The sequence below is a fragment of the Trachurus trachurus genome (genome assembly GCF_905171665.1).
Source record: "Trachurus trachurus genome assembly, chromosome: 4".
NCBI classification, from domain to species: Eukaryota; Metazoa; Chordata; class Actinopteri; order Carangiformes; family Carangidae; genus Trachurus; species Trachurus trachurus.
The window spans coordinates 10,050,921-10,073,400 of record NC_139898.1 but is presented as its reverse complement, the minus strand read 5'-3'; the positions used below and the strand labels follow the sequence as shown (position 1 = coordinate 10,073,400).

At 39.2% G+C, this 22,480-nt stretch overlaps 1 protein-coding gene across 1 annotated transcript in view; it reads right to left on the bottom strand.

The window, feature by feature from the left end:
- Window positions 1-22,480, bottom strand: part of mcf2l2 (MCF.2 cell line derived transforming sequence-like 2) — a 96,282-nt gene that overhangs the window by 29,050 nt on the left and 44,752 nt on the right. Inside the window, exons 16-25 of the mRNA XM_083969916.1 lie at window positions 20,196-20,262; window positions 18,500-18,615; window positions 14,917-14,986; window positions 13,893-13,985; window positions 13,468-13,560; window positions 11,408-11,530; window positions 9,853-9,933; window positions 8,288-8,428; window positions 6,912-7,004; window positions 5,520-5,598 (exon numbers count right to left, since the gene is read on the bottom strand). Of these exons, the coding sequence (XP_083826042.1) occupies window positions 5,520-5,598; window positions 6,912-7,004; window positions 8,288-8,428; window positions 9,853-9,933; window positions 11,408-11,530; window positions 13,468-13,560; window positions 13,893-13,985; window positions 14,917-14,986; window positions 18,500-18,615; window positions 20,196-20,262 (956 nt within the window). The remainder of the gene's footprint in view (window positions 1-5,519; window positions 5,599-6,911; window positions 7,005-8,287; window positions 8,429-9,852; window positions 9,934-11,407; window positions 11,531-13,467; window positions 13,561-13,892; window positions 13,986-14,916; window positions 14,987-18,499; window positions 18,616-20,195; window positions 20,263-22,480) is intronic.

Genomic DNA, 22,480 nt, shown 5'->3' with positions numbered 1-22,480 from the left:
ATAAGAGACCTTAAATTGCAAAGGAGGACAAATAGTTCAGGACAGGTTATGAAAGAGCTACCTTGCTGTTTTTATGCTTAGCCAGAAAAGGAGGGTTATACGTTTGAGCCTGTATTTTCAGTGTCTGACCTCTGGAACAGCATTAAAGGGTGACATCTTTTACTTTAAGAAGCCTCTCTGATCCTTCTCTGTCCTTCCACTTTAACATTTCTACGTTATTTCAAAGCTTAAATTCGCCTAAACTGCTGTGTCAACTGTGTAAGCTGATTTTACTGGCCTTTATTGGCTGGAGAAAGAAAGAAGGAAACATCAGAACACTGAAGTCACTGGGGAAATGGCTTCAGAGACCGTCGCCATATCCAAAGAACAGGCTTCATAAACGCAATGTTAACAAATCTGGCCTGCCACAGGATTGCTGTGAAAAAAATCTCTAGAGAAGACTCTAGTAACATATCTGCAAAGAGGCACAGCCTTCCACAAAAGCATAGCTCACATAAGTGAAATACAGAGCTGATCTGGCTTGACGCCTCTTGTTCCATCCAACCAATGAACCTGATGCAGATATGCAGAGTCAGCATGGAGCCATTCAATATGCTCCGAATATTGTATTCAGCAAAAAGTTGTTGTTTTTTTCCCATTATGGATCTAGCTATACTTTACTTATAAAAGCTGATCAAATTGAAGTGTGTGCAGTGATGTCATATCCGTTTCCACTACAGCTTCTTGGAGCAAATAGTACACGAGTTGGGTGACTCATCTTTAAACAGCGAGTCCCACCAGTGTTTTCAGCTCAGCTGCCTGCCTGCCTGCCTCCATTATGGCTTAAGTTTGGTGGCTCATGTTAGTAGAAAAAAGATGTTTAAGGATATGCTTTTGACAGTACTGAAGATCATACCTTCTAAGCTTCTAAAATACCACAGCAAACCTTTATAACATGATGCCGGCTAACCGGCAGTGACAGAACGTTGCCAATACAGCCTCAGTAGAGAATGACATTTAGTTTTAGAGTCAATGCAATTATAGTAGTCTATTTTCCACAGTCAGCTATTGTAACAGTTCATAACAGAATACACAATGTTTCATATGTTTACTGTATATGGTATGTTTCTTCAGGGGCAACAAAATAACATAACAACATAAGCAGCATCTAACCACCTATGGAGTTTTTTTTGTCCACATTCTGCTTTTTATCTGTCTCTAATATATCTGTACCCCAGCACAATGGAGATGAATGGACCTATTCATATGAGAGAGGCTTTGACAACTGAAGAAGACTGTGTTAGTATGTTTGCTTTTCAGTTCCATACATTTGACCAATGAACCACAGATTGCACTTCTCTCCATCTGCACTCGGTCTTGTATAGTACATCTACACATGCACATGTTGTTTCTCTCCCGTCTCTCTCCAACTCCATTTCCCCTATATTCTGGCTCTCTCCCTGTTGTTGCAGATAGCTGCTTTAACATCAATATAAGCAAAATAACTTTGCCCCAGGGGCCCAAATTTATTTGCTAAAAGCAAAATTTTGGACTTGAGGGAAATACAAAACGGGAAAAATCTTTTACTTCCTACTCACCAACTAATGAATTCAAGTATTTATAAAAACAAGAATCCTGCAGGCAGTCATTTTATTGCTGGTTTAAAACCTTCATTACTGTCTGTACTTGCCATAGATGTGTGTTCACAGTTTTAGTATGCCAGCATTTGGGAGACAGTCTGTTACAGATAATATCTGACTTCATTGTTGGCTGTTGATCATTTGACTGCATTTGTTCCCTGCCCAACAACATTTCTTTGTTGCGACGTCACCACAGATCTCAGAAATTACTTTGGTGAGTGCAACATTGTCATTAGTGTTGGAAATGAACTATGAAAACACATGTACAACTCTGACAAGGAAGCTCATTCTTGACATTGGAAATAGAAATAGAAAAAGATTAGGAATGCTCCTTCACCTGCTAGTTTTTCAGAACCATCCCATGGTCTTCAGTCAAATGTGCTCAGTTGTCATGGAGATTTATTCTTTGACAGAGTGCATTGACAAAAATGTATAATGAAATAACAGTGAGCTATCCCTTAAAGTTTTAGAGGATACCAAGTAGACCTTAGGCTAAAATTGTGTTTCGCCTACACACACCCAATTTGCTGCCTGTTGTTTTCAATACGGATTCTATTTGTACATTTGTATATTATACTTAACACACCACTATCCATCTTTTTTCTTTCTCATCACATTCATGCTTTGTCTCCTTCCCTCCTCAGCACACCAAATCGAAATGACTCCTGTTCCCTTTTGTCATCCCTCTCTCCACCCTCCTTTCTCCTCACACTTGCCCCTCCCTCTTTTCATGTTCATCCCTTCAAGCCTCCATCCATTCGCAGTGCTGCCTCTCAGTCTCCGTCTCCGACCTGAAAATCTGTCTTCTCTCTATCTGTCAGTCTTTTTCTTTCCATGCATCCCTCCAACGCTCTCTCCTCTCTGCTCATCAGGTTCAATCTCCCCTCTTCCCCTTTTCCCAGTCTAATTTCATTCTGTCTCTCAGTCTTTCCTCTACCCTCCTTACACAGAGTCACAGTTGTAAGTCACACACATGGACACACACACACACAGCACAGGACTGGACTATCATAGCCTCCTACAGCCTCTGCTCTCCGGGCTTCATGACATGGCTGCTGTGTTATTAGTCAGTCTGCTCACACAGACACGCATGCACGCGCACACATACACACACACACACATACAGATGGGTTGTCAGTTGGGCAGAGTGTGTGGCGCACAGAGGGTGGTTTTCCTGTCAGTCAGGACCACCGAGTGGAACTGTGGACGACTGAGGCTTGTAGGGAGGGAAGAGAGAGAGACGGCTACAGGAGCCAGTGGACACAGAGAGACTCAGAGAAGGGTGTGTGGGTTGCAGTGTGTTTACAAGCGCATATATGTTTCACAATGTGTACATTTGCTTATTTATATCTTCACAATGTGGCAGCAACTATCATTAACAACTATTTTACATCATGTATTAATTGTTGTTTACAAGTTGTCAAAAAAACCCAGTGATGAGTCCAGTGGCCCTAACAGCTCAACGCATTGTAATTTAAGAAATCTCATTAACACCCTCATCAAATCAACAACACATATTCTACAAAAAATCAAAACACATGCACATGATTCACTAATTTTATTCACTACAAATTCAGCACTACGCCACACAGTGCTCTCTGGCTGACACTCCTTCAATACTTAACTTTAACTTTTAAAGTTACAGTAAAAGCACTGAGTTGGACTTGAACCCCACAACCCTCCAGTGTTGTACAACTGAATTGGTAATACATTTATTTGCAAGTGTGATTTTTTTTTTTTTTTGGCAGAGCATGTGCTGTCAAACTTTTTTTAAAATGTACAGCACATATGTATCTTTGCATATGTTTTCTTAAGCTGCAGTGCGTTGAGCTCTCAGGGCCACCATAGATCATCAGTTTCCCATAGCCTGAAGTCAAATGTTCACAGCAGCACAACAAAACCCAAAGATATCTTATTTACAATGATATCAACTGGAGAAAGCAGAAAATCTTCTGACTTGAGTATCTGAAACTGCAGAACATTTTTCATTTTTGCCAAATGAATGACTTAAAGAGGAACTACCGTAAGCAGGATTGTTCCCGTGGCTATGCTACATTTTTACCTTAATTAAAAAGCCCCGGAGTAATTGTGATAGTTAACTACATGACTTGTGACTTGTTACGAGTGAGAACGGAGGCTCTCTGTCTTCACCTGCCGTCTCATTGCTGAAAACCAACCATGCAACATCAGTGTAGTTACTCGGTCGCCGCCCCGGTGTCCCAGCTCTCGTCTCTGCACCTCGCAACACAAACGCGCTCCGTAACCCGTAATCTTTTGTTTATGACGGTTAAGACTACACAAGCATACACGTCGTAACATTGTATATGTTATGTAATGTTATCCACCACTCCATTTATTGATTTTTCACCGGCTTCGTTGAAAACAGATGCACTGGGCGAAAGCAGCGTAACCAAAACAGCGGAAAAGCAAGTTGCATAGTTTCCCTTTAAACATTTAATCAAATGTGTACACCGCTGATTTTTAACAACTACATGTTTTGAAGGGCTTTTGAAAGTGTATATGTGATATATAATGTAATGTATTATGCAATGCTTATTTCAATGCTATGCAATATCTCATCTTGTGAGGCTCTGGAGGAGCTTTTGAGAAGTTTGAGAAGAAAGGCCTTGATGTTACAGTGATGATGTCAAGTTTATGTAATAAGGCTTTTAACAGAAAAGCAGAAAATGTCTGAAAGTTTTATTTTTGAAGCTTAAGCAACACTGTGAACTGAAAGTCAGGATATTTTTACTATTGCTTCTTTAATTGAGGCCAATTTAATTAACCCATTAACCCAGGCAGTAATTATGTTTCTTACAGTGCATATTTGTGAAAATAAAAATATAAATGTATCATATTGTGTGGGGTTGGCTACAATATACTGTATATGTACACACTTATGCAGTGTTTGCAGCAGTAGTGTCGTGTTCAAATCTTCACCCTGTTGGTGAACATCCTTAAGGTCGCTGTTTATAAGTTACAACCAAAACTGAAATATAAATGCATGCAGGCAATTCCTGCGTGTAACAGTGATTAGAAAAACTAGAGTAAATGCTTCAAGGCCACAAATGAACCGATCGAGTGCTCAATTACATTTGTGAGCAGTGATTGAAAGAGAACAACTGCACAAAGCAAAATCACACATTTCCTTGATGTAATACTTATTTCCCAAAAGACACTGAGCATTGATTCACCTGTCCTAAATAATGTGATGCATTTGTATCTTTTTGACAGCTACCAAAATACAAAATAGCCTGTGCTTATGTTTTTATATTGCAGTTTCATTATTCTCTGCCTGCCATTCACACACAGCATTAGAAAGCAGATGAATGTGGCTTGGCCATCGGTACGAGAGAATGTCAGGCCCATCTCTAGACTCCAGCAATGATGACTCAAGATGTGCTGACAGATACTGGTGGTGACCAGAGAATGTTTTTGATAAGAGAAAAAAATGGAGCTGTGGCAGCAGAAAATAATGTTTAGAGCCTCAAACACAGAACTGACAAAATCAAACAATGTATGTCCAAAATCTGAAAACAGGGTTTTATAATGTATGACTTGTCATTGCAATGTACTTAGTTGTATTTGGCCATGAAATGTACCGTATAAAAAATATTGAATAATGAAGAGGCAGTGAAACATGCCAAAACAGCAATGAGGTGAATGTGTGTTTTGAAATATAATAATTCAGTGTTCATACCATGTATGCTGTATGTGTACTGTAAGTATGAAGTCACATGTGGCCTACCAGAAAATAATAAATGAATGGATTCTTATAATCGCTTTCACTTGCCTGTACTTCAGCTCCAAGTTGGAATTTAAGTAAGTTCTTAATATGAGCATATATTCTCAAGTGCACAGCGCATGTGTGTGTGTGTGTGTGTGTGTGTGTGTGTGTACCTCTGCATGCCTCCAGCTGGCCTGTAAGAACTTTACGAATCTCTGACACCCACATATTTTTCACATCCATGGAAGGAGCCTGGGGAAGAAAGTGTGTGCGCGCACACACGCACACAGACACACACAAATGAAGCAACATATACAAAGACGTCCTAAGACTAATGCTGTTTTCCTGGGTAAGGAACTGTGGCAGGGCTGTGTGGTGCAACACTGTCCCCGAGAGGAGAAGTGTGGAAAAGAGCACACGATGCCTCCCAACAAGCCTCTATAATAAAATTAAATATTAACTGGATATTTTCAATTAAAATATCAGGACACTAAAAACATGAATTTACACCTATAACACACATTTATATTCATTTACCTTTTTTTGTTTTATTTGCACAAACTGTTCCAAATTATTTTACAAATGTAGTTACACAAGGACATAGAAGACTATATAATATACTTGAAGAAAGAAAAATCAAAAGTCTAATTATGAATGACATTCATTTCTTCTTATTATTGCTATCAATGTTTTCACAGCTGTTACAGTTGGTGGAAGGGGGGGGGGTTAATTTATATGCAGAAGATACAGATACAGTTACTTCTGTCCAGTAGTTTCTAACCTCAGGGACAGGTTCTGTCCTCGGAGACAAGTCTGAGTGGCTGCAACATGATTATTTGAGCAGAGAAGTTGGAAAAAGACCTGTACATATTTTCAGGAGTCTCATCTAAAATGTGCTGTTTTGTTGTGAAATACCTCTCTTGGCCTCAAGCAGTTATTAAAGTGAAACCATCAGAGGAGTCTGAAGGTGAAATGGGCTCCTTGAGGCTTCTTAAATGTGAGGAGAGGTCACAACCAGAATTTCTTCGTAAGGTCAAAAACCAAAACGTTTGGAATCACTCATTTAATCTATTAAGAAAATGGTAACTATTTTTGTCAAATAAATAGGTAAAAAGTAATAAAAATAAAAAAAACTATTAAAAAATGAAAATGGGGGCGGTGCGTGGTGCAGTGGTTAAGGCAGCCGCCCCATGTAGAGGCCACAGCCCTCAACGCAGGCGTCCCCAGTTCGAGTCCCGCGTCGGGCAGACATTTCCTGCATGTCGTTCCCCCTCTCTCTGCCTCCCCTTTTCCTGTCTACCAAACTGTGTGCTATCAAATAAAAAAGGCAAAAACGCCAAAAAAATATATAAAAAAAAGAAAAGAAAATGAAAATGAACATCTGTGATGACTAAATCAGACTTGAAACCGGTGGAAAACCTTCACACAAAATGACAGAAACCATGTGACCAGAGAGGAGGGACCACACTCAAAAAGGGTCTGAGATCATTCACAGAATCCAGGGAATAAAGTGTGTGTGTGTGTGTGTATGAAATGTTTGCTTCATTCAAACATCCTCAACATACCTGGGTGATGTAAACCTCCTCTCTGCCATTGTACCACACCTCAAACTTCTTACTGTCTCCTTTGACATTCTCCGTGATGCCCACAGCACTCATCTGGACAGACAGTAGGACAGAGACACAGTGAGATGCAGGAGTAAATTAGACAGCAGCACCATACTGCAAGACGAGGAAATCACAACACAACACACCACTACCTTTAAGAGGCGAAAAACTTGTTGGGTATTTGAAAAACACACTTTGTTCAATGTGCATGTATCATAGTGATCCAATAAAAAGCTATAGTGCACGTAGAAGATTTAGCATGATTAAATTATTTTTCAAGACACCCAGGAACCAACGGACTGTGCAAATCAGCTGGCTTTGTAGGATTTAATTAGTTCTCTCACGTTATAAAGAAAGGCAGTAAAAATTGTTTATTTTTTTTAAGTATACACTCCCTGTCTGAATGTAGCAGCCCAGGGTAGAGAAATCCCAAAGTGAAGAACTGACAGTTTGTTTTTTCTTTTCATGGCATTTGTTGGACAGCATGAAAAGGATGTTGCATTTTATTGACTTGCACGGGCTCTTCTTAGTCAAGAGGGTAGGAGCTGGAATATACTATCACCAATGACTAATACGAGTGGCGTGAACACATTGCAGACAAAAGCGTGTGTTGCAGAAGGTACTTTTGGATGAACTGTATTAGACATTTCTAGTAGTAGGTAAGTATGTGAAATGACCTTCACTAGTCATTCAGCACTTTCATTACCATATCATTTTATCTCTGTAATAGCAACATATCTATCTATCTATCTACCGGTATCTATCTATCTATCTATCTATCTATCTATCTATCTATCTATCTATCTATCTATCTTTCCTATCACCCAGAAGGACCGTAAGTCTCTTGCACAGTCCTTCTTTATGAATGTATCATTTCTGATTATATGAATAATATATCAATATTGATTCTTGTTACAACCACCTGAAGATGGAATAATGTGAAGTTACCAGCAGGAATGTGTATCATGTCACATGGGAATGTATGTGCTCTTTTGTGTGCACAAGTTACAGTAACAATGCAGGGCTTATAGACAAAGAGCTGTGCAGCACTACAGGAGGTCAATAACTCCACAGGGAACCTTTCATTAACAGTTAAGCTCAACTTCTTTCAATATTTTGCCCTGAAGACATCATTAAAATGAACATTCGAGAAACCAGCATTTATAGCTGAAAGATAAATTCTACTTAAGTTGTTGCTGTCAGAGACCCCCTGTAATCTCAAAGTCTCTATCACACACCCAGGAGCCATGCAGTACTAAACAAAGGGGACAGCTGGTGATGTGTGAGGGCTGATGGTGACATTCATGTCGTGCACAGCACCATCTGGATCTAACCTTGAGTGAGTGTTTAAAGCTGTAGGACGGGCTCTTCTCGTGTCCGTCAGTGGTTTCCTCTCGCTTCTTGCAAAACAGCAGCATCTTGTCGTAGAGAAAGAGGTGCCTCTGCATTGGCTTAAACCTGGCCAGGTCCTTCACCTGAAATCAAGTGAAATCAGTCCGTCATTTTGCCTCTACGTGTGTGCCACTATCATTCCACAGTTAAACTATTAAATTCATTTTGAGTAGTATAAGTGAGTCATTGTCACATTGCTGTAGGTGTGGTAACTTTAAAGAATTGAGATATATTGTCTGTCCTTCTATTGTTAGAGACTGTTTCTTCACTAATGCCGTGTTCCTCATCAGCCCTCCTGCTTCCTGCTCTCTTCTCTTCTTCCTCACATCTTCTCCCTTTCTGAAGAGGATAAATGTTTGCAGCACTCTCTGTCCTTTCATCATCAGTAATTGCAACTCCTGCAATCTTAAGATCCATTTGCAGCAACTTTGTTCCTACTTTGTACTGGTACACCTGAGAAAATGTGCCATTGCTCTCATTAGCAGCTGTCTTTGTTCACATTCTTTCTTTGATAACTGTGAAACAATGTGCAATACAGATAATCATGGATGCATTAAAATCCAGAACAACAACACCTTACAAATTCACCAGCTGACTGCTGCGTTTAAAGCTGGAGTGTATTTTGATACATAACTGAACACCCATTAGTTTCAAGCCATTGCTAAGGAGTTCACATAGTAGTGATTATGCCCACCAGTTCCCGGTTACTCTCTGTATTTTGCTGTGTACTGGAGCTCTTGCGTATGTGGTGACAAACTAAATAAATGATTTGTTTGCCAAAGCTGCCAAAGAGGAGGGAGTAGCCATAGCAACAGGGAAGGTGTAAGCTTCAGCAATTTGAGGTATGGCTGAGTCTATGGCAGAAAAATCCAAGGCATCCAAGAAACGTTTTTGATGGCTCGTAATAAAAAGATAAATTCGGCATTCAGACGAAGGATCACAGTCTAAAAGAGACAGCAATCGACAGCGAGGACAAACAGGGATTACCTGTGCTTTCAGAAGAGAAGGGACTGAGGGTACAAACTGATGTCATCTGACTGTTTTCGGACAGCTTGTTATTGGTGTTACAGTAATATTTTCCCTACTTAAAATATTGGAAATGTGGAAATGTTGTAATTACACTCACTACCAGAAGGGGGAGACAAAACGTATCTACTGCAGGTTAAAAATTCAGCATCCATTCATGTTCAGCTCATTTCCATACAATACGGAAATCAGTTTCATTCCCTCTCTCTGCTTTCTCTCTACATTTATTGAGTTGGTTAAAGTTCTTAGTGAACATTAACTATGCATGCCCTTTGCTTTGGCTAACTTGTTGTAAGTAATGCAGTTTTTTTTTACACACTGGCCATTAAAATTAGTTGACATATAGGACTTAATTGAACAGAACAGAACAGAACTTGGGTTAAGGGTCATAACATATTGAGTATATCCACCATTCATCTTCATTCAAAATAGAAAAAAAATATTTATACTGTATGTTATCTATTGGTTTGTGTGGTTGTACCTTGCTGTGACCTCTCTTGTGGTCAGTCCACACATTAAAGGATCCCTGCATCAGCAGCTTCCCCAGTTCACTCAGGTTTCCCTGTGAACATCAACACACAGACCGTCAGACTGTTACAGAAACATTTATCGAGTCAAAACACTTTTCAACAAGAAGAGAGGATGGCTAGTATTTGCATCATCATTTACGCAAATAATGTCTCACAAGATTCAAATATAGTAGACTTTTCTACACCTTAAAATCGGACATTTTGATTTCCAAAAAAGAGGACACTTGGCTCCACCTCGAGATACTTTAATGATATATAAGGTTTACACAAAGATGTCTGGAAGCCCTCTTGAATGAAATATGATAGAAACACTATTGAGCCGGTGCATATTCTCATTTGTCCAGGTCATAGTATTTCAAAGGAGGTTAAATCGAAAGCAACTGGACTTAGTTATTTGTCTAGGAAGACGTTTCACCTCTCATCCAAGAGGCTTCATCAGTTCATGTACGCAGCTAACCAGGCTGGGACTGGTCCAACTATCTGGTGTGGAGACTCACTATTTAACCTCTTGTGTGGGCGTTCACAAGTGATGATGTCACTGGTTCCCTTTTGTGCTCCAAGTGCCAACGACAGTCGTTGGAGTGACAGTTGTTGGTGGGAAGTTGGTTTCGACTTCGTTAGTGCCCTATTGTGTTCTAACGGCAGTCGTTGGAGTCACTTGCCACTTGTGAACAAGTGGCAACTGGAACTGTTCACAAGTGGCAAGTGACTCCAACGACTGCCGTTAGAACACAATAGGGCACTAACGAAGTCGAAACCAACTTCCCACCAACAACTGTCACTCCAACGACTGTCGTTGGCACTTGGAGCACAAAAGGGAACCAGTGACATCATCACTTGTGAACGCCCACACAAGAGGTTAAATAGTGAGTCTCCACACCAGATAGTTGGACCAGTCCCAGCCTGGTTAGCTGCGTACATGAACTGATGAAGCCTCTTGGATGAGAGGTGAAACGTCTTCCTAGACAAATAACTAAGTCCAGTTGCTTTCGATTTAACCTCCTTTGAAAACACTATTGAATTACAAAAGTCCGGCTGGTCTTGGACCAGTGCCACTGCAGTTACTGTAAAACCCAAACTTTGTTGTGCGTGATCTACCAAGTGAGCTCTCCGGGCCCACACTTCAAAAGTTTGTAATAAGAGTCAATGTTGCCCCCACATTTGCTCACACACAACTAAATACCATAGTAAGCTGCTCAAAGCCCCATCAATTTAAGTACATGCTTAACGGTCCTGTGAAAAACGAAGAAAACTGGACGTATTCACAAATTCACAACCCCCTCTCCCCATATAGCAGCATATACTGTAAATGCTGCTATATGTTTGTGTTTTTTTACTGTAATTTTGAGATTGTAATTTTTCTTGTCCATTGTGTGTATATTTACCTTCTAGTCTCAGAAAAGTCTTTACATTAGTAGGATTTTATCTTATAAATTAGAAACACAGTTTATGTATATCAGTAAATATATACAGTATATCAATAATAAAACAGAAAGACATGCTGACCTCAAAGCCAGTGATGGCTATCTGGTGCATGGAGTCATTGACAGACTTGATGATGTCCAGCATAGTTGCTAAAGCCTCCTCCAGTTCAGCCACCCCTTCATTTTTACTGCATTTTAACATCTCCTGAATAATGAGAAGAGAAGAGAAGAGAAGAGAAGAGAAGAGAAGAGAAGAGAAGAGAAGAGAAGAGAAGAGAAGAGAAGAGAAGAGAAGAGAAGAGAAGAGAAGAGAAGAGAAGAGAAGAGAAGAGACAGTTAATCATTGACACTGATGGTTGAGGTTATCAGGACAATGGTCTGATGTCCACATCCCACATGAATTTCAAGCCACTTAAGAGGTCTTCTAAATGATAGAAAAGAAACTAGCACAGCAACAGACTTCCCAGCATGTGATTTGAACACTACATGTGTCTTCAATGCCTGTTAAATGAAGTCATGGTTGTTGTTGTATTACAATGAAAACAAAGTTAACCATGTTTACGACTGAATTCCCCGCCTCTGCATGTACACTTGTAATTAATGAGTTTCTATGTTACACAGGATAAAAATGTTTTACTTAGCCTACAGTAAAGTAAGGAAAATTAGATCAAAGTTGTGACTTCTGATGTTTTTGCAGAAGACAAGAGGTTGAATTTTGAAATGATTTTGCAAAGAGGAAAGAGTAATGTGCAATAATGAGTGTGCTGCTGTATGTATAGAGGTATGTGCAATAATGAGTGTGTTGCTGTATGCAAAGAGGAAAGAGTAATGTGCAATAATGAGTGTGCTGCTGTATGTATAGAGGTACAGTATGTGCAATAATGAGTGTGTTGCTGCATGCAAAGAGGAAAGAGTAATGTGCAATAATGAGTGTGCTGCTGAATGTAAAGAGGAATGTGCAATAATGTTGCTGTAGCAAGGGGTCAGATGGGCATCATGTTATTATTACTATTGTCTTTTTATTTTATATGTATAGGTGATTTCAGGACATTGTGGGGGGGGCGCACAAGGAGCTGGGGGATATGATGATGTGTTTGTTTATGGTCTTAGATGTATTGTTTTGTGTATGTGTTCATGGCGCCTGGAGTCTCTGGTCTGTCCAGGATGAATTTCTCCCAAGGGAGACAATAAAGACAAACTAACAAAAACAAAAGGTACCAAAAAATGTTGTCATAGTGTTAAAGGTGTCAGCACATTCAGCTGTGTCTTCACTCAGACCTGAGGCTTGTCCATTTGAAATGTTTTGTAAATTCTCCATCCTTCATCTTTCATTAGTTTTAAAATGTCTTTATTCATATTTATTTAAATGTTTAGGACATCTGTTTATTGCTATGCAGTGGTGTGGTGAGTATTTGACCAGTGAGTCTCCATCAAACTTGGTTTTATCAAATTTGTGACAGGTTATAGGCAAATCAAGCAAATCAGTTTTGATTAAATCTCTACGGGAGATCTTCTGTGATCTTCAGTAGATAGTAGCTACCACATTACATGACATGTAGGATCATTGGTTTGTGATTCTAAGAACACATACAGCATATTCTGTCATTTCCTCTTGTTATTCATGCACTACACTTTAATAACATTATTCCCCAATAGGAACAGCTTGTGATCTTATAGAAATCCAACTGTGCTAAATCTGCTAAAACAATATATCCATAATATGTAAAAAGTTTATTATGGATTATGGAATATAAATTGTAGGACAATTTCAAAAAAATAATAATTTTATAACTTTGAGCTGAGATCTGAAGATCTGTTACAGATTGGACCATCAGAAGTTAGACTAAGAGACTAAACTCTCATTCTGAGCCCATATGCAAAGAGCTTTTAGTGATTCCTCAGGGATTTGTGTGGAACATACTGCACTAATTCAACAAATAATTACATAAATAATTCCCCCTTATTAATGTACTGACAACAGAATTTTGATCTCTCTCATTTTTAATGGGATTTGCAGAGTAAACAAGCTCATCCAAAGTAAGCGAGCAAACTTCATGTCATGAGAGTACTCCATACAGATGTGTGTGTGTGTGTGTGTGTGTGTGTGTGTGTGTGTGTGTGTGTGTGTGTGTGTGTAGTAACCTTGAGCATGAGCTGGTATTTGGTGATCCTCTGGACGGGCTTCAGCAGGTAAGCATCCAGGGAGAGCTTGTGGTCCAGTTTCTTCTGGCATTCCTGTTGTTAGAAATACCAAACATTCCCCATCAGGAAGGGACACTGGACCTCGTGTCAAGCGGCAGTAGGCAAACTATTCATGTCAAAGCACACTTGTCCTGATGGGATATGTCACAAAACGCGACAGCATTTACAGTAAGCACGTAGCAGGAGCGTTTGATTGATACTGCTGCAAAAAGAAATCAGTTTGGACAATGTTTTCCTTATGTATGGGAAGTAAGAGAACACCCAACACCACACACTGACGTCTAACATCACAAACAAACAGCAACACAAGACATACAGGGGTCACAAGTGCAGTGTGCGTGTGTTTGTGTCTGTGTGTGTGTTACCTGGAAGAAGAGGCTGTCTCCACACTGTCTCCAGAGGACTTCAGAGCGGGGTTTATTCTGACAATACTTCTCATAGACCTGAAGCTCTTCTTTCTGTAAACACAAAGACAAGTCTGAGTGAAGGAAGTCTCTTAAATCTCCTCTAGTGACTTTATGGTCAATCTCAGCTGTAGCTGCAATATCCTGCATATTACTGCCCAATACACCTCATCTGCTTATTCTAGAGTCCATTATCATTAGGCAAAAAAATACACTAACCCCGATCACTAAAACTAACACTTACTCTATAAATATAAGTTCATACATTTCACATTTTCTGTACCAAATACTGTAAGTGTTGGAAGAAACATCTGCAACTGTGGTGAATGGTTGGACACATAAAGCAGCAGACTCAAGAAATGAGGGAAAGGAATGAAAGAAAAGTCAGAATTGACCTGAACAAATCCGATTATAAATCACAAAAATTCAGATAATATACACTCCCTAGCCTCTTTATTACAGTAGGTGCAGTTCCACTGATAATGCAATCTACGGTAGTACCTCAGCTCAGCCTTCACCAGCATTACAAAGTTCACCTCACTTCTGGGCTGAAAGTCTAAAATATCTTCTAACGAAATGGAGTCCAGTTCACCACCGCAATGTACAGCCTCATATTATATCATAACGACTGAGCTGATTTTGAATTAAATTAGATTTCCCTGCTGTAATTAACTCATTAGTGAGTGTACTTAATGTGTAGTATCCCACTGTATACGTTATACATACAGTACACAAATGCCACTTATTCCTCTAGTCTCCTAGAAGTTGTATTTACATCTTTGTATGGGAAAAAGAAGTAATGCGATGAAAAGGAATACTGAGTTGAATAAAGATACTAGAGAATATTTCACTGTGGCAAGGCATAAACCAGCAAAATGGGAATAATAATGTAAAACATAAGTACATGAAAACAGTTCTTACGTGCAGCAATTGGGGAATTGTACTCTTTCTACTCTGTACACTTTCCATCACTGTTTCTACTCACTCGTTTCAGGAAGCAGGTTCCCACCAGCTCTGGTTTCTCTATACAGTTCTCCAGCTCCCTCAGAAATGTCCTGCAGGAAATGTAACGACAAACAGAATAAGAATGCAACAGACACTATTACAGTATTATTATTATTGGACAAACTGGATGTCAGACCATCCATTACTCCCTTCACCACTTTTGGTTGTAAGCAAAACAGTTCAGTCAGTCAAACCAGTTTGTTTGACACATACAGTATACCACATCTGACCTGAGATCGATATTGGATTGTATGTGTGGTCTGAAAAGTGCAGGCTTGGAGCATACAGGGAGAATGAGAGATCCAACTGATTGCTTGATGGAAAGTACCGGGTTCCAGCGTTTTTGGAGCTTGACCCATATCAGTGCCTATAAGTGAGGATATTTTTGCCACACTTTGCTGGTCAGATTTTTACCACTTTATTATTCTGTTTCTAGCAAGTTTCACATATTCCAAGTTCAGGCGCATCTTATCCCCTTAGTTTATGAAATAATGAAGCAGTGGGAAGAATTCCACGCAGACTAACAATGGACTTCACCACCTTATCAGTTACTGAGAGCAGTTAGGAGAATGATTGGCAGAAAGAAACATAGGGAGGACAGAGGAAAGAGGGAAAACAACATAGGCAGCAAAGAAACAAGGGAAAAGGTCTCCTGGGAGTCTGTAATCAGCCCTGACTGGCATATTATGTCTCTGAGGTTGGCCTTGAATTACCATTTTGTCAGCAGCACAAGCACTTTTTTATGTTTTTCAAACACATGCAAACACATGCTGAGGAAACACACGTCTATTACAGTTTAGGGAAGTACAGAATGAGTCAGTGCTCTACAGCTCAGCTGTAATACTTGCTTGCGTCAGAGTTGCAAAAAAATTCAAAAAACAAATTTCCCTGTTAAAGGGATAGTTCATCCAAAATTCAAATTGCACTCACCCTCATGTCGACTAAGGGCTGGGAGAAGTTTCAGAGTTATCCGTGGCTTCTCTGAGTTACAGGGGGTCTCAGCGTAGCAGTGCATGTCCATATAACAGTTGCAAATGGATACCACTTTTCTTCGTAACAAAAAGACACACCAAAAAACATCCAAATACCTCCATGCTGCTCGTATGTAATGTCCGTCTTGTATTGAAATGAAATGCAAAATTGTTCCGAAAAAAATTAAATAATTAAAGTATATTTCAAGCTTGTTTGTAGCGGAAGCTCCTCTTCCTGGTCTGTCTGTCTTTTTGTTACGAAGAAAAGTGGTATCCATTTGCAACCGTTATATGGACATGCACTGCTACGCCTGTAACTCAGAGAAGCCACGGATAACTCTGAAACTTCTCCCAGCCCTTAGTCGACATGAGGGTGAGAAGATAATGAGTGCAATTAGAATTTTGGGTGAACTATCCCTTTAACAACACTCTTTTATTGGTTTCATACTGTTCACGCAAATCATTACACGGCAGAGGTGTGAAATCCAACTGGTGACATGTTGCCTGAATAACTGTCCAGTAGAAATTGGACACAGCAGATCTGTCATATCAGAGGCATAGCTGGTATTCACGCAGCTTAGGAGAAAATGTGTAAAAATAAATAAATAATAATAATAAATTAAAATGCAAATCAATAAATGGCATGTCTCTCTGTTCAAACATATGCTTTATGTTTTAAATATGTAGCTCTGGAGCACGACTAACACATTACGTTTAATATCTAGTTCCCTCCCAGGGCGTGAACTTGTCCATGATATCAGTGTTTATTTTGTCCTATTGTCCTCCTCTTTATTTGATCAAGACCAACTAAAAACCCAAAATGTGGCTGGACAATCTATGGTCAAATCCTGATTTTTGTAACTCCAACGTCATCTGACAAAATCACCAAACAAAGACTGAGCTGTGTTTCAGCTGTATTCACTCATTCAGGATTTTGCTTTTATTTCAGCCACAGGGAGAAAAATACAGAGACAGGAAATTTGGAGAGAGAAAGAGAGATAAGGTCCACCGGCAACACAAACGCACACTCAAATCATACGCTACCAGGAAACAGACTCTAGAATAAAGTACATTTCCTTTTTTTCTGTCACACAGAGCACTGCCTTTGTATGGGATCTCAAATGTTTTATCTTTTATTCACCCTTTCTATCTCCCTTTCTCTGCCTGATGTGTCTTCTGCCTCCTTTTGATACAAGTAGTGAAATCAAAGAACTAGTGGTGTTTAATCACCCATCAATATCACTGTCTGGGAACAAGGTTGTGGCAGTACCTACTGTATATGTGGAGTTATGATGGAAATCATGTGAGCTAAACAAACCCAAACAGTTTGGGAAAATTGTGTTGACAATGCTGTAACCATAAATCACCTCCACTTTGAAACTGGCAAAGCACTTGAAGCCCTCAGAGTTACTTCTCTAGGAGGTCCATTTGGTCCATTCGTCTGTCACTCACGGTGACCTCTCATCCTCCTTTTCAAACACAACCAAAGCTGAACTGGTAACTCAGCAGTTAAGAGTCATCGACAGACAGGAGTCATGGTGATTATCAGGAAAACTGCACATAACACTGCTGGCAGCGCAAAGTTCAAAAAAGATGTAGTATGACTAATGTCTTTTCCCAACAGAGACACTCATTGATTTAAAATACTTATGCATCCGAACTGATCCTGAATATAAATGTAAAAGGTGAAAGTTTAATACAAGAGTTATGTTGTTATAAAAATTGACTGGATAGATCTCTAGAATTTTTTATTTCCATGTGATCTATCCAGTCAATTGTTCAAACTAGTGCACAAAATGAAAATACAATTTTTACTTTATCTAAAAACATTGGACACTGAACCCACCAATACACGTGACCACCACGGGATAAAAGAAACACTGACTCTTGTGACCAGGGTCACAAAACACTTTGTCGGCTGGATGGGACATACATACTTCATATGAACTGCGTGGTTTTGTGGAATGATGTAAAATCAGATCATCATCAGTCATGGAGGCATTGTGGAGCAACTGTCCCATGAGTACAAAAAGGTAAAATTCCCCATCCCAGGGATGCTCACAAGTGATATTTTTCAAGTCCAAGTCAAGTTTCTTGTCTTTATGGGGTGAATCCAAATTAAGTTTCAGGTATTTTAAGACAGTAATGTGTGTTCTGTCACCTGCTATATGCCGTTCATCAATTAAAGCCAAAAAAGCCACCCAAAATATAATAATAATAAAAAAGAATTTCAATGCATGTGCTGCATTACTCCTTTATCTATTAAGGGTAATAATAAGGTGATTATAATGAGGGACTGGTAATACATTTTGGCCGTGGACTTTTGACTTAGGAGTGGCTTACCACCCACCTGAAGCCACACCTCATGTATGGCAACTACAGTGGAACACTAAGCAGCAAAATGGTCAGACTTTTTTTTTTTTTCAGAAGTTGAGACTAAAAACAGAAATTAAAGAAGAGGAAATGTTGGACTTGTTTTTTATGTTTTATTCTTGTCAAGTTTTAACTAGTTTTATTTTTTCCCACTGATATATTGTAATTTTCCAAGATAAAGTATATGGCAGGGCAATTTACTGAGTGCATCCCACTTACCTGTTGTGAAATTCATAAATCTCTGGCAGATTGCCAAACAGGACATCTCTCTTGTTCTCCAGGGAAGCAGGGGTGAGGTGACTGAGCTCTGAGTTATCTAGCTCTGCGAAATAACCCTGGGGAGAAGGTTTGGACAGATGAGGCATTGAAGAGAAAAGGGGAAACAGATATCTGCCCATCAGTGCACAGGTCAACAACACATGTTGGTGTTAAGAATAAAATTCTGACGTCCACACTGACACAATGTACAGTCGGTGTTTCATGAAGTAAGTGCTTTACAGAATCAGTGCATTCTCTTTGTTGTATGTGTAATTCAACAGAAAATTTACAAGGTTTATAAGTAACCAAACATACTGAACCCTGGAGGTCATTTGAAGTTCACACGGTGACAATAATGTGCAGGTTGGATTTGTCACGAAAATAAATGCAGCATTTTTTTCTGTGGTTTTGTTTCTGTGTGTTATAAAAAAATAACCTGCTGACATTATAAACTTAAATCTGAGTTTGAAATTAAAGACAAGCTCTTTGATATTACTTCATCATCCTAATGCGATAGAATGCATTTGTGTGTTTGGGGGAAAACTAAAACAGCACCTGCTTAATAGGCTCTATGCCGAGGGTCACATGACCGAACCGGAAAACGGGTAACTCCACTTCCGCTGAGATTCTGACAAGCACAACGCGCGGTAAAAACGAATCAAACCCACTTCATTTTTCCACGATTTTGTTGTTGCTCTTCCCAGGATGGCAATTACCCAATCTGAGCATGTCCGACGTCCATCGAATCATATCTAAAGCTCCTACCACGAAAATGGACAAGCTTAATGTTAATAGTTGTGCTAATGCTAACTCTCGCTGTCTGTAACTTACTGCCAGGTTATAGACTACTTGTTCCCTGCAAATTCTCACGATTGATTAGTGGCTGAGTTAATCTGTTTTTATGAGCCTGTCATCGGTTCACTGCTATTCCAACATGGAAATAAACATTAAGACTTCCACTGCTTATTTTCTTCATAAGTAATGTAGCCTATAATGTAAAAAACATCTTGTGGACATGGTAAAAAGCTTAAAAGCTCTAAAAAATGCCTTCTCTATATTTCTGTATACTTTGCAATTACCAGTTTGAAAAAAAGATTACACAAAGGAATGAAATATGAAGTTTATTCAACAATGTCCATTGTTAACATAAAAAAACATTTAATATACAACTTGTAACCTCCTTGTATGACGTCGGTCTGAAGGAAGTGCCGGCTGCAGAAGGTGGTGCTCTTTTTTATTATTAAGTTTTTTCTTTTAATATTGTGAATCCACTTCTTTCTTTGGTCCACATAGGGCATTCAGGAACACAGCAAAAGCTGTGGTTGCTAGCACTTCACCTTCTTTTCCCTGTCTTTACTCGACATTTTTCAAACATAAAACATAAAAGCGATAAAAAACATTATACATTACATACAACATAAAAGAGACTATAACGTTATAACTACCTGTAGCAAAAGAACGCGTAGAAGTAGCTGGCTGTGGTCTGTTTGATTTGTTTTTACCGCGCGTTGTGCTTGTCAGAATCTAAGCGGAAGTGGAGTTACCCGGTTTCCGGTTTGGTCATGTGACCCTCGGCATAGAGCCTATTGAAGGTGTAATGATGAAATAATTTAGAAACAGATTACACTGGGCTTCATAGGAAGTGGGCATACCATACCTCCATGATGCTTTGCAGTTCTTCCACATATAGCCGCTCTGTTTCAATCAACTCAGTCATAATGTGTCTGCAGAAAAGAGGAGAAAAAGGGAGATTTCACATATAACATATGACACCGGTTACCTACTCCTCCCCAAAAAAACATGACAGTGTTCACATTAATTAATGCAATAATAATAATAATAATAATAATAATAATAATAATAATAATAATAATAATAATAATAATAATAATAATAATAATGTTTTTATCATTATCATTATCTCTTTGCAAACTTCTATACACAACAATAAATCAATACCCAGCAATGAATGTGTCAGTGAAGTGCTTTTTGGTCACCTGAGACCGACCTATTGTCTACTGAGCCAGTCTAAGCCCTGGTTCTGCTATTGTTAGCTAAATTGCCCACTTGGACCCTCTAACTAGCTAATGACAGGAACATACAATAATGGCTTTTCAATCATGGTACAGCAGTAATGACACGCTCTTTGAGGATAGTGTTTTGTGGCCGATTTGAATGAGCAGTGAGCTCAGACTTCATCAGGATTTTGTCTCCCAATACACATAAGAGACGGCATTACGCAAAAGAACACAGGAAACTTGTGCTTCACTGTGGAAAGAGATGAAGTAGTCTTTGTTCTCCTGTTCAAGTCATCCACAATCCAATTCACCTACATAGACGTTTTAGCAATTCAGCCTATTCACTCAAGAGCCTGATTTCTGTCACCAAATAAAAGCTACAATAAACAAGCTAAAAACAAAGTAACAGACTCCTGTGAGGGTCAATCGGTCAATCCCGTTCAAACACCAGTCGTTCCACTATTTCATGCATATTAATGTTCAGTTCCCCGGGGGATTGTTAAAGCTAGTTCCAATTCCAAACATTACATCACTAATGGATCAGCATTAATATATAATAGAATTATATACGCATGTTTGAATTATGAGGATCATTGGGTTTCGATATTGAACATTTAATTGTGTTTGAGTACTCCAATACTGCAGTAGTTCTTCTACAAATTCAGTACCTGTGCTGACTGATACAAAATGATCCAGTGGAGTTGCTGGGTCATAAAGTAGTTGTGTAAGAGGTGGTTGGAAGTTAAGGAGTATCATCAAGACACTCGATTTTTCATTTTTTTTGTGTGTGTAGTAATGAGGCTATCTCTCCCTGTCCCTATCATATATACATACTTCTGCGCCTTTGGGTTTGGCTGGATGTGAGTTTCACTCCAACAATCGTTTGACAAACTAAAAATTTTACCACTTGCGTCAGCTTTCAAACACATGGAATGAAATGCAGTTGCAAAAAAAGTTTTTGTTTTAAGTGAGATGAGTCTTTTTGGTAGTTTTGAACTTTGATCATACGTACCCATAAAACAAAGTGAACCCAGACAAGAAACAAATGCACATGCAATTATGGTCCTTATGTCATAGAAATGTGCTAAAAGGCAGTTTGATGTACATTATAATTTTATAGGCCAGTAAAGCTCAAAGCAATCACATTGGATGCTCCCATTTGTCATGTCTCTCACACACACACACACACACACACACACACACACACACACACACACACACACACACGGAACTGAAATGTTTATCCATAAACGATTAACCACAGATTTCTCCTTGATGCTACAGGTCTGTGCAGTAAGTGCACATCCATTAGCCAGACCCAGACTGTAAGTGAAGTGCTTCTCTCTAACCTCATTATAACTAAGAATGTGCACAAGTATGGCGGCACAATGGGCTAGTCTTATGTGCTCAGTGCCTAATTGCATATGGCTGCTATCTTAGAAAACGCTTACAACATAAGTGCTGGCGCTGATTTGTGCCATTTTGCACATGCACACAGACACAGACACACTTATCCTCCTGTTGATGTACAGCCATAATCTGGTTAGGTCGCACATGATATGTGTGTCAGCTGATGGCACTGAGGACACGCATTCTATATATTATTGCTAAATGTTACGTGAACGCTCTTCGCCAGTAGAAATGGTTCCAAGCAAATACATGATTAGATAAACCACTAGGGATGGAGTGATTTTCGATCGGATCGTCTATCGGCGATCGAAGGGGACGATCGTGATTTTTTTTTCAAATGGCGATCTTTAGGGTGATCTTTAATTAATTTACTGCCATAAGATGTTAAAGAAATAATCTCTAGAACCTGCGCTCTACTGTGTACTTGAAAAATGTTTCGTGAAGCAACATGTCTGCATACAGAACCCTTGGATCTGTGCAACAGAGGAGTGAATATTAAATACACACACCATGT